The sequence below is a fragment of the Mastigoproctus giganteus genome, chromosome 3, assembly GCF_048544385.1.
Source record: "Mastigoproctus giganteus isolate SK-2022 chromosome 3, ASM4854438v1, whole genome shotgun sequence".
NCBI classification, from domain to species: domain Eukaryota; kingdom Metazoa; phylum Arthropoda; class Arachnida; order Uropygi; family Thelyphonidae; genus Mastigoproctus; species Mastigoproctus giganteus.
In genome coordinates this window covers 255,745,990-255,759,145 of record NC_143577.1, presented here as the reverse complement: position 1 = coordinate 255,759,145, position 13,156 = coordinate 255,745,990, and the positions used below count along the sequence as shown (strand labels likewise).

The window sequence follows — 13,156 nt, the reverse complement described above, 5'->3', positions numbered from 1 at the left end:
AATCATAACAGTGAAAATTTTTGCTTTCATCGATTTTACAGTTCTCCTCTCAGAACCTTAATCAGATCTCCCCTATAGCCTGTTTACAAGCTATGTGCCCTTTTGTGCCCAGCTAAATTCAAAATTAATAAATTTATTAATTATTTAAAAGTTCCCTGTTTACATTTTATGGAAATTGTCTTTCATTTCAATGATTCATGTTGTCCTTCATATTGTAACTTTTCACAAAAACATTCAACCTGAAATTCTATTCACTTTTGTGTCTTAATTTTCTCCAAATTAACCAAGTACCAAGTATATTTTTAGTGTTTTGTGCTTGTTTGTATTTATTTATCATAAAGTCACAGAAAGTGTCAATTTATTTAAATCTTCCATGAAATACTACAGAATATCTCTCTCTGTAGATAAGGGTATTGAAGCAGTGCAAGGTATTTTGACAAGTGCAAGGAACGCAATAGAGTTTATTTTAGGGAGTCAGCATGATGACTGGAGTTGGGGAAAAGAAACTCACAGAGCATTGATGGCCTTGTACCTTGCAAATGTGTCCAAGAGTAGATCACCATCATCATTGGACTATGATGGAGAAATAGCTGCCAAACAACTGAAACTTCAGCTGGCTGTTACAATGCTTCGGTAAGTTGTGGCTCTCCATTTCTTACAGAAATAATGATAGGTGTAATTTATAGCTACTAAAATTCATTGATAGTGATTATAAAGCTAAATTTTAGTTCCTGATGTTAGTTGAAGGGTAAGGTTGCACAGGTGCATGTAAGACACAAAAAAAAAAGTTCGCTTCTATGCCTAATTATAGGTTTATTTGGAAAATCATATTTTACCCTTGCTGGAGATTCTGAAGATACTGTAAACATAGATATAATTTATATTAGGCCACCATGGCCATCAGTTGGCTATAAATGGCTATGATAGCTATTGCTATTATGCCACCATAGCCAACTGGTCTACTGCAAGATAGAATGAGCAGTATAGAAATTCTAGGACAACGTACACTTTTGCAAATGTAAAAAAACACCTCTCCCTAAACACACCCCCTCCTTCTTCCCTTAAAATAATCCATTTTCCTAAAATAATTTCAAAAATCAAAAAATTAAAATTATTTATGTTTTTTAAGAAAATTATTCATTTTTAAGAAAATAATTAATTTAACTGCTATAACTCCTTTACTAATTATCCAATTTTAATGTGACTTTCAATAAATAACATGTCAGAATAAATACTATTTTTTAAAACTATTTTCTGTAATCAAAATAAAATACATGTTCAGTATTATTTTGTAACCCCTGGTAAATTAATTTAAAATCATCTTTTAAATTAAAATTTTTAATATCATTATAAATTAAGGTTTGTCTAAACTTTTCCGGCATATAAATTTCTTTCCTCATCATAAACTTCTGCTATGAGATGAATTTTTCAATTTTGAGAGATCTTTTTTAATTGTTTTAAATTTATTTACATTGTATTCAAAGTCTATTCTTAAATTAATTACTTTTCAGTAGGAAGGATTTGTATTAAGAATATTTGCAATTTAATAGTCATAATTTTTTTCAAGCTATTTTATTTCATACATAATTTTGCTAGCATATATAAAACTAACCTTTTATAATTTTTGTGTCTGAATTCATTGCTTAATGAATGATTTAGAACAATATCACACCAGTTTATTTTCATTTTATATGTATTTATAAATTCTTCACTTAGTGATTTGTACTTTGTGGTATCAAGTCTAATTTGTCTAGTAGTTGTTCAATGGCATCTTCTGATAACTGTTGATATTTAGTTATAATTTATATATCTAGTTCATCAGAAAAAATGTACTACTAAGTGTTTGATTACTTTTTTTCATGTTTAATTTCCCTTTGAATTCTCAAATAAATTCCTCAGATAATCTTTGAAACTCTGAAATAGATTCCCAGTTTAACTTATCTGCATATTCTTTAATAACTCTTCAGAGATAGTTTGATGTTTAGAAATTAGATTCTAGTTAATCTTTTTATGAAATTCTTCTGTAAAGCTTTTTGAGAGTTTTTGTTCTTCAGAAATAATATTCCAATTGAGATAATCCTTAAATTGTCTGACTAACTGTTTTTCTACAGTGTAATTATCATTATTAGCCATATGGTGCAAGGAAGCCTGAGACTTTTGCTGCACCAGGCAAAAAAAAAAAAAAAAAAAAAAATTCTGAGTTACCCTGAGAGAGAGAGAGAGAGAGAGAGAGAGAGAGAGAGAGAGAGAGAGAGAGAGAGAGAGAGGAAATCACCAAGAAAGAGAAGAATGATGATATCCAGCTCAGGACCCTGGGTGTGCCAAGCCCATACTCACCAGATGTGAGCCCCTGAGGCTAAATTTTATCAGGGGACTTGGAATTCTACTGCAAATACAAACTAGTCCCTAGCCTGCAGCCAGGTTACTGAGAGAGTTAGGCAGGCTATTGCTGTTCAGAAAGGGTAGGATCTATAGATACTTAATCCCATTTTACAGTATTAGGTTTAAAGGGATAGTCCAGGAATTTTAATTTAATTAATAACTATTTCTTTCAATTAAATAACAACTGTCTTTTTATCCAATAATTGTAATTTTTGTTCCTTTTCAAATAAAATTAGATGGTATATTTGAATAATTTTCCTTGTTTTTTAATTTCCACCAAAATAAAACTTTATAGATTTAATGTTTACATAATCAGACTGTTTACTCACGTGAAAATGCATTATTGGATATATGTTTTTGAATTGAAAATGCAAGAATTATATTCTGTTTTCCATTTGTAGCAATCAAAATTATTCTCTTCCACCACATCAGTTAGCTTTGTATATAAATGCACTGCTGACAGTCTGTCATAATCCAAAGGATTTTTATGGCTTTAACTTAGTAGAGAAATTGAAGAGTTTTGCAACAAGTGATCCTATATCCACCCACCCACTAATTCTCCTTACTCTCTGCAATGCAGGAGAAAAATTAACACCGTCACAAATGAGAAAACTAGGTAATATACTGAATAATGAAATACAGCTTCCATACTGGAAAGGTAAGAAATGTTTTTTTCCAAATACTATTCTTTCATAAGGCAGCTTTGATATCTTATATGTTCTTTAGTGTAATCTCTTTTAATGTTTTTCTGTTGTGGATTTAATAGATAAAAGTAAAAGAATAATATTTGGATAGAATAGTATTAAGGATAAGTTATTTAAATAATAGTGGAGTACACTAATATATCTGTCAATATTCATTCAGGGATAATTTCTATAATAGTGAAGGTCTGCTAAAGAATACAGTGAAAATCAGAAAAAAATTAAATTCATAATGGATTCCTGGTTAAAAAAATGTGAAGAACATAAGAAATTAAGAAACATGGTGAACAACCACACCAAAATCAATCCCATCACCACCAAATACGGACGATGCGGAAAGGTCAGGGAATGACCACCGCATATTCCCGGAGCAATATGGCCTTAGTTGCTAATGCTCCTAAAAACCAAAACAACAACAACCAAAATCAATTAAGCACCTCACAGTTTCTTCCTCCTTCCCATAGTACTGCTACATAAAATGACACTCTAATTTTATCCCTATTACTGTATTAAGGTTAATGGAGGGAGATGATGAGGATAGCCCATAACTCTTACTAATTTCACTTTTGTGGTGCTATTCATAAAACAATTTTGAGAAATGCATTCTTCGCTTTGCAACAAACATTTCTGCAGTTTAATAATGTTTAATAAAGTTCAATAACGAAAACATGGAGAGATGGGTATTTGCATTTGTATTCTTGTACATAAAAATTACAATTACATTATAGTTTAAAGCATTTAATGCAGTAAAAATTTCATATTTGCCCATATTTTACTTGTTATTAGCATTAGTAAAGGCATGTGATGCAAGAAAGCAAGCTTATGTAGCATCAACCAAAAAAAAAAACCCTTCTCATTTCACTTCCACTCACTCCAAATATTTGTCTAGTTCTACCTTGAATGTATTTAAGCTATCAACTTCTATGGCAGATAGAACTTTTTTCCAGCAATCAACCATCCACTCTCTAAAGGCAAACTTCCGCACATCAATCCTATAACTGTCTTTCCTCAATTTGAATTTATGCCCTCTCAGGTGATTATTTTGAGCAAGAGGAAGAATCCCATCAGCATTGAGCATGCTCAAACCATTCAAGGCTTTATGCACCTCAATTGGATCAGCTCGCACCTCAATCGGATCAGCTCGCAGTGCCTAGTCTCTAAACGCTGTAATTTGCAAAACTTAAGCCTTTCTTCATAAGAGCAACCCTTTGTTCCATTCACTAATCTTGTTGCCCTTCTCTGTGCTCGCTCCAGCAGCTCTACATCCTTCTTAAAATGAGGCCTCCAGACCTGTATACAGTACTCAAGGTGTGGCCTGACCATTGCCTTATACAAGGGGATATTACCATAGCTTTTTCCTATATTTATATTAATAATTCTATACTGTAGCTTTAGTACATTAGTAATGCTCATTATAGGGATCTGACACAGGTTGTAGTCTTAATAATGGATGTGCATCCTTTATATTAATACTTCAATAAATATGAGGACCAGTAAGAAAGTAATGCCTCCTAATTTTTTGCTTTCAAATGTGGCACTGTAGATCATTTTGCATGTCACTGTGTTGTCACTAGAGGTCTCTAGTTTCACCATACTGAGTGGCGCAGTGATTGGTCTCGTGAGTGAAGCACACGAATAGTTCAAAATGGTGGATATTACAGATATACATATCGAGCAAAGAGTGGCAATTGAATTTCTTACCAAGGTAGACGTGATGTCTTTCAAAATCCATATGCATCTCAAAAATGTTTATGGTGACAATACTGTAGATGTGAGTACAGTTGGACATTGGGTAAGACACTTTAAGAGTGGGGAAAGTAACATTGTTGACAAGCCCCGAAGTGGCCGGCCAGTAACGTCAGTGACAACAAAAGCAGGATCAATGTGCTGATCAAAGAGGATTGCTCATCACAACATGCAAATTGTGTGATGCAGTAGGTATGGGGAAACTTGCTGTGATAACCATCATAAATAAACTAGGCCACAACAAGGTTTGCACTTGTTGGATCCCAAAAATGCTGACCACTCTTCATATGTGGATTAGTCAGTAGGCCATAAAATAAGGAAAGAAGTAAGCAGAAAACTGTCCTGAATATAGCATTTATTTTTTGACATGCTCACCAAAAACATTACACTTGTCTTTGCTTTATCAAATTCCAGAAACTCACTACATAAAAAGATGTTGATTGCTGTCATAACTAGTGATATATATATTATTTTCAACCTCTGCATAACCAGAAAAACTTTTTTTTTATATACAGTATCTAAAACTCAAAACACAAAAAGTATTAGAACCTATAGTACTTAGTACCATGTGTGTGAATAGAAGGTTGAGAAGATAAAAGAAAATACTTGTTGACATTTGACTTGAATTCCTATGGATTGTAATTTTTGGAAAATATATGGAAGGGAGATTATTTCAGAAAATGGAAGTTGATGGGGTAAATGAGGAAGAAGGAAAAGCTGGTTTTATAAGTTATTGGACAGTAAGTGGATGTTGAATAGTTGCAGCACATGTTTGGTTGGTTTGGAAAAGAGGGTGGGATTACAGAAGCTAGTTCAGAAGAACATAGATGCTGGTTTTTTTAGATTTTGTAAGGGATAGGTCATTAATTAATCTAATTGTCCTCTTTTGAATGGAGTTTAGAAGCCTGAGAGAGGTTATGGGAGCAATGCCCCAGAAACCCCAGGGGCTCACATCTGGTGAGTATGGGCTTGGCACACCCAGGATCCTGAGTTGGATATCATCATTCTTCTCCTTCTTGGTGATTCCCTTCTACTTCTCTCTCTCTCTCTCAGGATTTTTTTTTTTTTTTTTTTTTGTCAAGTTCAGCATAAGCCTCAGGCTTCTTTGCACCATAAGGCTAATAATAATAATAATAATAATGTGAGAACAATATTCTGCACTAGGATGAAAACAGCAAAGAGCACTTTACTTATGTAAACTCTAGAAAGAAGGGAATGAATCAGATTGGTCCACTTAACATAGATGGTTTGAACATTGATTATCCTGCTCAAGTGCTGATAAACTGAATGAGTATTTTGCATATAAATTCACACAGGAGGAGATCTTCAAAGAGGGGAATACCACAAGTGTATTAAACTCTGGCAGTGAGATAAATGATTTTGTAATAACTGAGAGCAAAGTGTTGAGGAGAAATTGTAGTAGTAGTAGTAGTAGTAGTAGTGGCATGTGATGCAAGAAAGCAAATGTATGAGCTTATGCAGCATCAGCCAAAAAAAAAAAAAAATCACACCATTCCCTCCAAATGCCTGTCCAGTTCCTCCTTAAATTTATTCAACCTATCAACTTCCACAACGACAGATGGAAGTTTGTTCCAGCAATTAACCACCCGCTGGCTAAAGGCAAATTTCCGCACATCTATTCTACATCTGTCTTTTCTTAATTTGAATTTATGTCCCCTTAGGTTCGTAATCTGAACAAGTGGAAGGATCCCATCAGAATTCAGCATGCTCAACCCATTCAAGGCTTTATATACCTCAATCAGATCACCGCGCAGGTGCCTAGTCTCCAGCCACTGAAATTTGCAGAACTTAAGCCTCTCTTGATAAGAGGATCCCTTCATTCCCCTCACCAATCTTGTTGCCCTTCTCTGTACACGCTCAAGTAAATCTACATCTTTCCTAAAATGAGGCCTCCAGACCTGTACGCAGTACTCAAGGCGTGGCCTGACCATTGCCTTATATGACTTGAGCATGCTCAATGCTGATGGGATTCTTCCTCTTGCTCAGAATAATCACCTGAGAGGGCATAAATTCAAATTGAGGAAAGACAGATGTAGGATAGACGTGAGGAAATTTGCCTTTAGCCAGCGGGTGGTTGGTTGGTGGAATAGACTTCCATCCCTTGTCGTGGAAGTTGATAGCCTAAATAGGTTTAAGGCTCAGCTGGACAGGTATATCGAACGAACAGAGGGGTGAAGTGGAAGTGGTTAATTTTTATTTATTTATTTTTTTTTTTTTTTTTGGCTGATGCTGCATAAGCTTGCTTTCTTGCATCAAATGCCTCTACTAATGCTAATGCTAATGCAATGTCAGCATTGGGAATATGTCTTAATCTTTGTCAATAGCTGTGGACATATAGATAGCAGTTGACCAGCCTGACTTCTCAGTACAGTGGCATATGGGTTTTACTTCTTTTTAGCCATTGCCTACAAAACCTTCAATCTTTTTCTATCCTGCAGTATGGTTGGCCAGTTTCCTTTTGCAGGGTTTTGCTGGCACCACTAAATTATGAAATGTTTTAGCTCTTAATTTGTGGAATTAAGGGAATTAATCCCTTTATCATTTAAGAGCTAAAGGGATTAATTCTTAATCATTTTAACTCATAATTTGTGCTTTTACAGCATCGGCTCTCTTGCCTAAAGCTAGAGATGCGAAAAATACATACCCGGGTCCCTCGAAATCAGTTCGTTATATGGAAATTTTCTTCATCATACAGAAACTGTTTCCAGTGTAATGACCAACAGGAAATCAAAAAAGTTCACTACATAGAAAAATTCACTGTATGGAAGTTCGTTAAAGAGAGGTCCGACTGTATATATATATATATATATATATATATGTGTGTGTGCGTGTGTGTGTACACATAATATAAATAATAATGATAATAGGTTGTAGTGATAAAACTGAGCATCTAAAAAACCAAACAAATAATAATATATATTATATTGATTTATGGATCTGGTTCACTGCTAGTAATAGCAGAAATGCCTAGCAACCATAATAAAATATGGACAAATAGATTAGATAAGTGTATAGGTAATGGTGCTGATATGTCAAGTATAGCAACAATGGAAAAAATTAAAAAGTGCCTGAAAAATAAAAATAGATTATATAAAATTTAAATAAAATTAAATGAGAATATATAATTGGTACTTAATGCTGTATATCCTAAGATTTTAACTACTTCATCAAGGGCCAGCAGCCAAAACCAAAAAAAAAACACAACAATAAGAAGGCCTCTGTTTCTATTATGATGTATACACAACTATAGGGATGGGATACACCTAAATAGAAAGGGTGCAAGAATATTTGCTTATGCTATCGAGGCAGTGTTAGGTGGGTCACTACTTCTATTAGAATAAGTAGCGACCTGGAGCGTGGGGTGTTGGGGGTTTCAGGGACGGATGGCAGTCATCCTGAAATAAGTGGGTATATGGGATGTGTTAGGGTAACTAAGAATAGGAGTAGGAGCATGTATGCTTGCATGTATACCAATGCGTATACATGCAAGTAAAACTGCTAGCTTGGGGGGATACAAGGACTAATAGTTTAACAGTAGCCATAGGCAGAGGTGAAGGTGATTCTTGCACAACTTCTATTAGAATAAGTAGCGACCTGGAGCGTGGGGTGTTGGGGGTTTCAGGGACGGATGGCAGTCATCCTGAAATAAGTGGGTATATGGGATGTGTTAGGGTAACTAAGAATAGGATTAGGAGCATGTATGCTTGCATGTATACCAATGCTAGAAGTATAGTAAATAAATTTGATGAATTTGAAGTGTTGGTCAAGACATCAAAGGCGGATATTGTTGGGATAGCAGGGACTATCCCATGAATTTGGGGAGTACAATGTGTACAGAAAGGATAGACAGGATAGAAAGGGAGGAGGTGTTATGCTCTTAATTAAGAAAAACATAAAATCAAAAGAAGTGCATCCAGTTGATATAGATGAACAGTGCACTGTTGAGTCAGTTTGGTGTGACATAAGCACTGCGAAAGCAAAAATAAGAGTAGGAGTGTGTTATAGGCCTAATGACTCGAATGAGTACAATGAACAATTGTACAGAGAAATAGAGTGGGCTAGTAAATCGGAATGTCTTATAATGGGGGATTTTAACTTCCCAGATATTGACTGGAACTTGTGGGTTGGTCACTTACACACTAGTCAGACTTTTGTGGATTTATTGGATGATTGTTTTCTGCAGCAGCATGTTCGAGAGGCAACCAGAGAAAGTAATACTCTTGATCTAGTTATCAGCAGTGATCATTCGTGTATTAAGAATTTGCAGATAAAGGAACCACTAGGTGGCAGTGATCTTTAAGTAAATCCCACATCAGTGGGATTTACTTAAAGATTTAACTACCATCAGGGGTAAAGGAAAGGGTTTTTTCTTTCGTAAAGGTAAGTACAGTGGTCTCCGACAGTTTTTAAATTCTGTACAGTGGGATAAACTGACGATGTTACCAACAGTAAATTCTAAGTGGGAAGCATTCAAGGAATTAATCGTGGAAGCTACTAAAAGTTTCATACCTATTAAGAAATATTGTTCAAGGTTTAGGCCTAAATGGTTATCTAATGAACTAATGAGACTCGTAATAGAGAAGAAAAATGCATGGGATGCATATAAATTATCAAGCGACTCAGAAGCCTATGGCAGATATAAGCTAGTCTGTAATCAGGTGACAAAGGAGGTTAGGCAGGCGAAGGCAGATTACGAGAAATCCTTGGCAAAAGATGCTAAGAAAAACAGCAAGGATTTCTTTACTTATATAAACTCTAAAAGGAAGGGGATGAATCTGATTGGTCCACTTGACATCGATGGTTCGACTGTTGATGATCCTGCTCAGATAGCAAACAAACTGAATGAGTATTTTGCATCTACATTCACACATGAGGAATTATTAAGGTTTGAAAATGGTAGAAGGTTATCAAATTGTAGCAGGATACTTAATGATTTTGTAATAACTGAAAGCAAAGTGGAGGAGAAATTGTTGAAGTTAAACATAAGAAAAGCACCTGGAGTGGATGGGATCTATCCAGTTATATTAAAGGAGGCGGCAAAGCAACTAAGCAAACCCTTAGCCATAATTATGACAGCATCCTTGGACTCAGGAGAGGTTCCCACGGATTGGAGATGTGCAAATGTATCCCCAATTCACAAAGGGGGATCGAAGGGTGACACGAGTAATTACAGACCAGTTAGTTTAACTTCTGTTCCGGGTAAAATAATGGAGTCACTGGTTAAAGATGCATTGCAGGATCATCTAGACAAGACTGCAGCAATAATTCAGACACAGCATGGGTTTGTTAAGGGAAAGTCTTGTCTGACAAATTTGATAGGATATTATGATGTGGTTACATAGGAACTGGATGCAAAAAATAATTTTGATATCATATATTTGGATTTCAGGAAAGGTTTTGACACTGTTGCGCATGGAAGACTATTGTACAAATTGGAGCAGAATGGTATTAAGGGTAAGTTGCTACAATGGATAAAAGGATGGTTAAGTGGGAGAAGACAGAGGGTGGTAATCAATGGGTGCTGCTCTTCTTGAACTAATGTTATTAGTGGAGTTCCACAGGGTTCGGTGTTAGGTCCACTGTTATTTTGTATATTTATCAGTGATATTGATGAAGGTATATCAGGCTTAATGTCGAAGTTTGCAGATGATACAAAGGTTGGCAGGGTTGTTAATGACAGTAATGGCAGTGTGCTACTGCAACAGGATCTAGATAATTTGGGCAGATGGGCTAAGAAGTGGCAACTGAAGTTTAACCTTGACAAATGCAAAGTACTGCATATGGGTAGAAGTAACCCCAGAGAAACGTACCAACTGTGTGGTACTACACTTAAAGTGGTAGAAAATGAAAAAGACCTGGGAGTAATTGTGCAGTCAGATATGAAGTTTTCTGAGCAATGCAGACAGGCTGCCAGGGCAGGTCATGGGGTTTTGTCAATGATATATAGGAATTTTGCAGGGAGAAGGAGGTGATTGTCCCTCTGTATAAGGTAATGGTCAGGCCACGCCTTGAGTACTGCGTACAGGTCTGGAGGCCTCATTTTAGGTAGGATGTAGATTTACTTGAGCGTGTACAGAGAAGGGCAACAAGATTGGTGAGGGGAATGAAGGGATCCTCTTACCAAGAGAGGCTTAAGTTCTGCAAATTGCAGTGGCTGGAGACTAGGCACCTGCGCGGTGATCTGATTGAGGTGTATAAGGCCTTGAATGGGTTGAGCACGCTGAATTCTGATGGGATCCTTCCACTTGTTCAGATTACAAACCTAAGGGGGCATAAATTCAAATTAAGAAAAGACAGATGTAGATTAGATGTGTAGAAATTTGCCTTTAGCCAGCGGGTGGTTAATTGCTGGAACAAACTTCCATCTGTCGTTGTGGAAGTTGATAGGTTGAATAAATTTAAGGAGGAACTGGACAGGCATTTGGAGGGAATGGTGTGATTTTTTTTTTTTTTTTTGGCTGATGCTGCATAAGCTCATTCACTTGCTTTCTTGCATCAAATGCCACTGCTACTACTACTACTATATAAAGTTGCTGTTGACATTTCTTTAATGTGAATATAATATTACAGTAATAACAACAAGGCATAAGTAAACAATTCTTTTGTTATAATTTTTTTACATTCAGTTTTTTATAGTTTCCATTTGTTAATATTTTTCAGATATGGAAGCTTTAGCAGTAATGGGTCTCGCATGTGTCCAAAAACAAAACCAGTCATTTTTTGAAAATTTTAATTTCACTAAAGCAATAGCAAAGTTAAAACAATCCCAGAATGAGGATGGAAGTTTTGGGAGTATATACACCACAGCCCTTGTGATGCAGGTAGGTCACTGTAGAATAATGGGCCTAAAATATTCAGTTTCGTTTCCTTCTACACTTCAGTATTAGTAATAGCAAATGATGCAAGCTTATACAGCATTAACAAAAAAAATAAAAAAATATCCACCTCATATCTTGTCTATCCCCTCTAATTTATTTATCTAATTCTTCCTTAAATTTATTCAAACTATCTGCTTCCACACCAGATTATAGTTTTTTTTAGCAATCACTTACTTTTGCACATCTAATCTGCTGCCGTTCTTTTTCAATTTAAATTTTATACCCCCAATTTCAATTCATTTAAATTTGATGTGTTTCTGAGAGGATACCATGAGCATTCAGTTCACTCAATCCATTCAAAGCCTTAAACACTCAATCAATCTCCTTGCAGTTTCCTAGTGTCAAGGTGCTACAATTTGTAGAACTGGAGCCTTTCTTGGTAAGGATACCCTTTTGTTTACCTTACTAATCCTATTACTCTTCTCTGTGCTATTATTATTATTTTTTTTTCCCAGTGCCATCCTTGCACTATTTGGCTAACACTAATGCTACTCATTCCAACAAATCCACATCCTTGCTAAAATGAAACTTCTAGAGCTGTATGCAGTACTCCATGTCTGGAGTACTGCATACAGATCTAACCATTGTCTTAACTTCCTTGTTACTACTGACAGAACCCATGAGCTGTCTTTGCATCTGGTTGCACTGCTCATCAAACTTATTGTCTTTCTGCACATTATCCCAGATCTTTTTTTGTTTTCCACTACCTTGGTTGTGGTACCATAGAGTATTTATTCTGGGATTTCTACTGCCCATATGCAGTAGCTTGTACATGAGTAGTAAAGTTTTAGATCTTGTTGCAACATATTCTGATTACCATCATTAACTACTCTGCCAACCTTTGAATCATCTGAAAACTTAGACATTAAGGCTGATATATCTTTTCAGTATAATTAATAAATATTGAAAATGATAATGTGCCCAGCATTGAACTCTGGAGAACTCCACTAAAAACATTAGTTCAAGAAGAGCAGTGCTTATTGTCATCAGTATCCTCCAAGAATGAGTAACATTAGTCTTCTCTGCTGGTGAAGCATTGCTTATCTGAGGTAGTGCAAGATCAGGGAAACTTGTTGTGAAGGCATTCACAATATGAGATGCTACACACTAACTTGTTCGATTAGATTACTTTGCCAACAACTTTTAAGTCAATAAATGAACCAAACCGTATATATATATGACAAAGATTTAAATAAAAGAAAAATTACATTAAACACAGGATAAAACTGTATATTTAATATAAAATAGAATATTCTGATAAAACTACGTTGTTTTTCATCCTTAATGCATAATATTTATATATTTTGAATTTTATCTATTTATTATATTTATCACTTTTAACCCTTAGCTTTATCAGTACAGTTTTAATATAGTTTTATCCTGTGTTTAATTTTATTTTATTAGTCTTTATCTTACATAAGGTTGGTG

At 35.2% G+C, this 13,156-nt stretch overlaps 1 protein-coding gene across 1 annotated transcript in view; it reads left to right on the top strand.

Annotated features, from left to right (window-relative positions):
• The first annotated feature begins 520 nt into the window (after window positions 1-520).
• Window positions 521-13,156, top strand: part of LOC150089081 (uncharacterized protein CG3556-like) — a 37,574-nt gene continuing 24,938 nt past the window's right edge. The window contains exons 1-3 of the mRNA XM_090370400.1: window positions 521-633; window positions 2,784-3,040; window positions 11,511-11,671. Of these exons, the coding sequence (XP_090226526.1) occupies window positions 521-633; window positions 2,784-3,040; window positions 11,511-11,671 (531 nt within the window). The remainder of the gene's footprint in view (window positions 634-2,783; window positions 3,041-11,510; window positions 11,672-13,156) is intronic.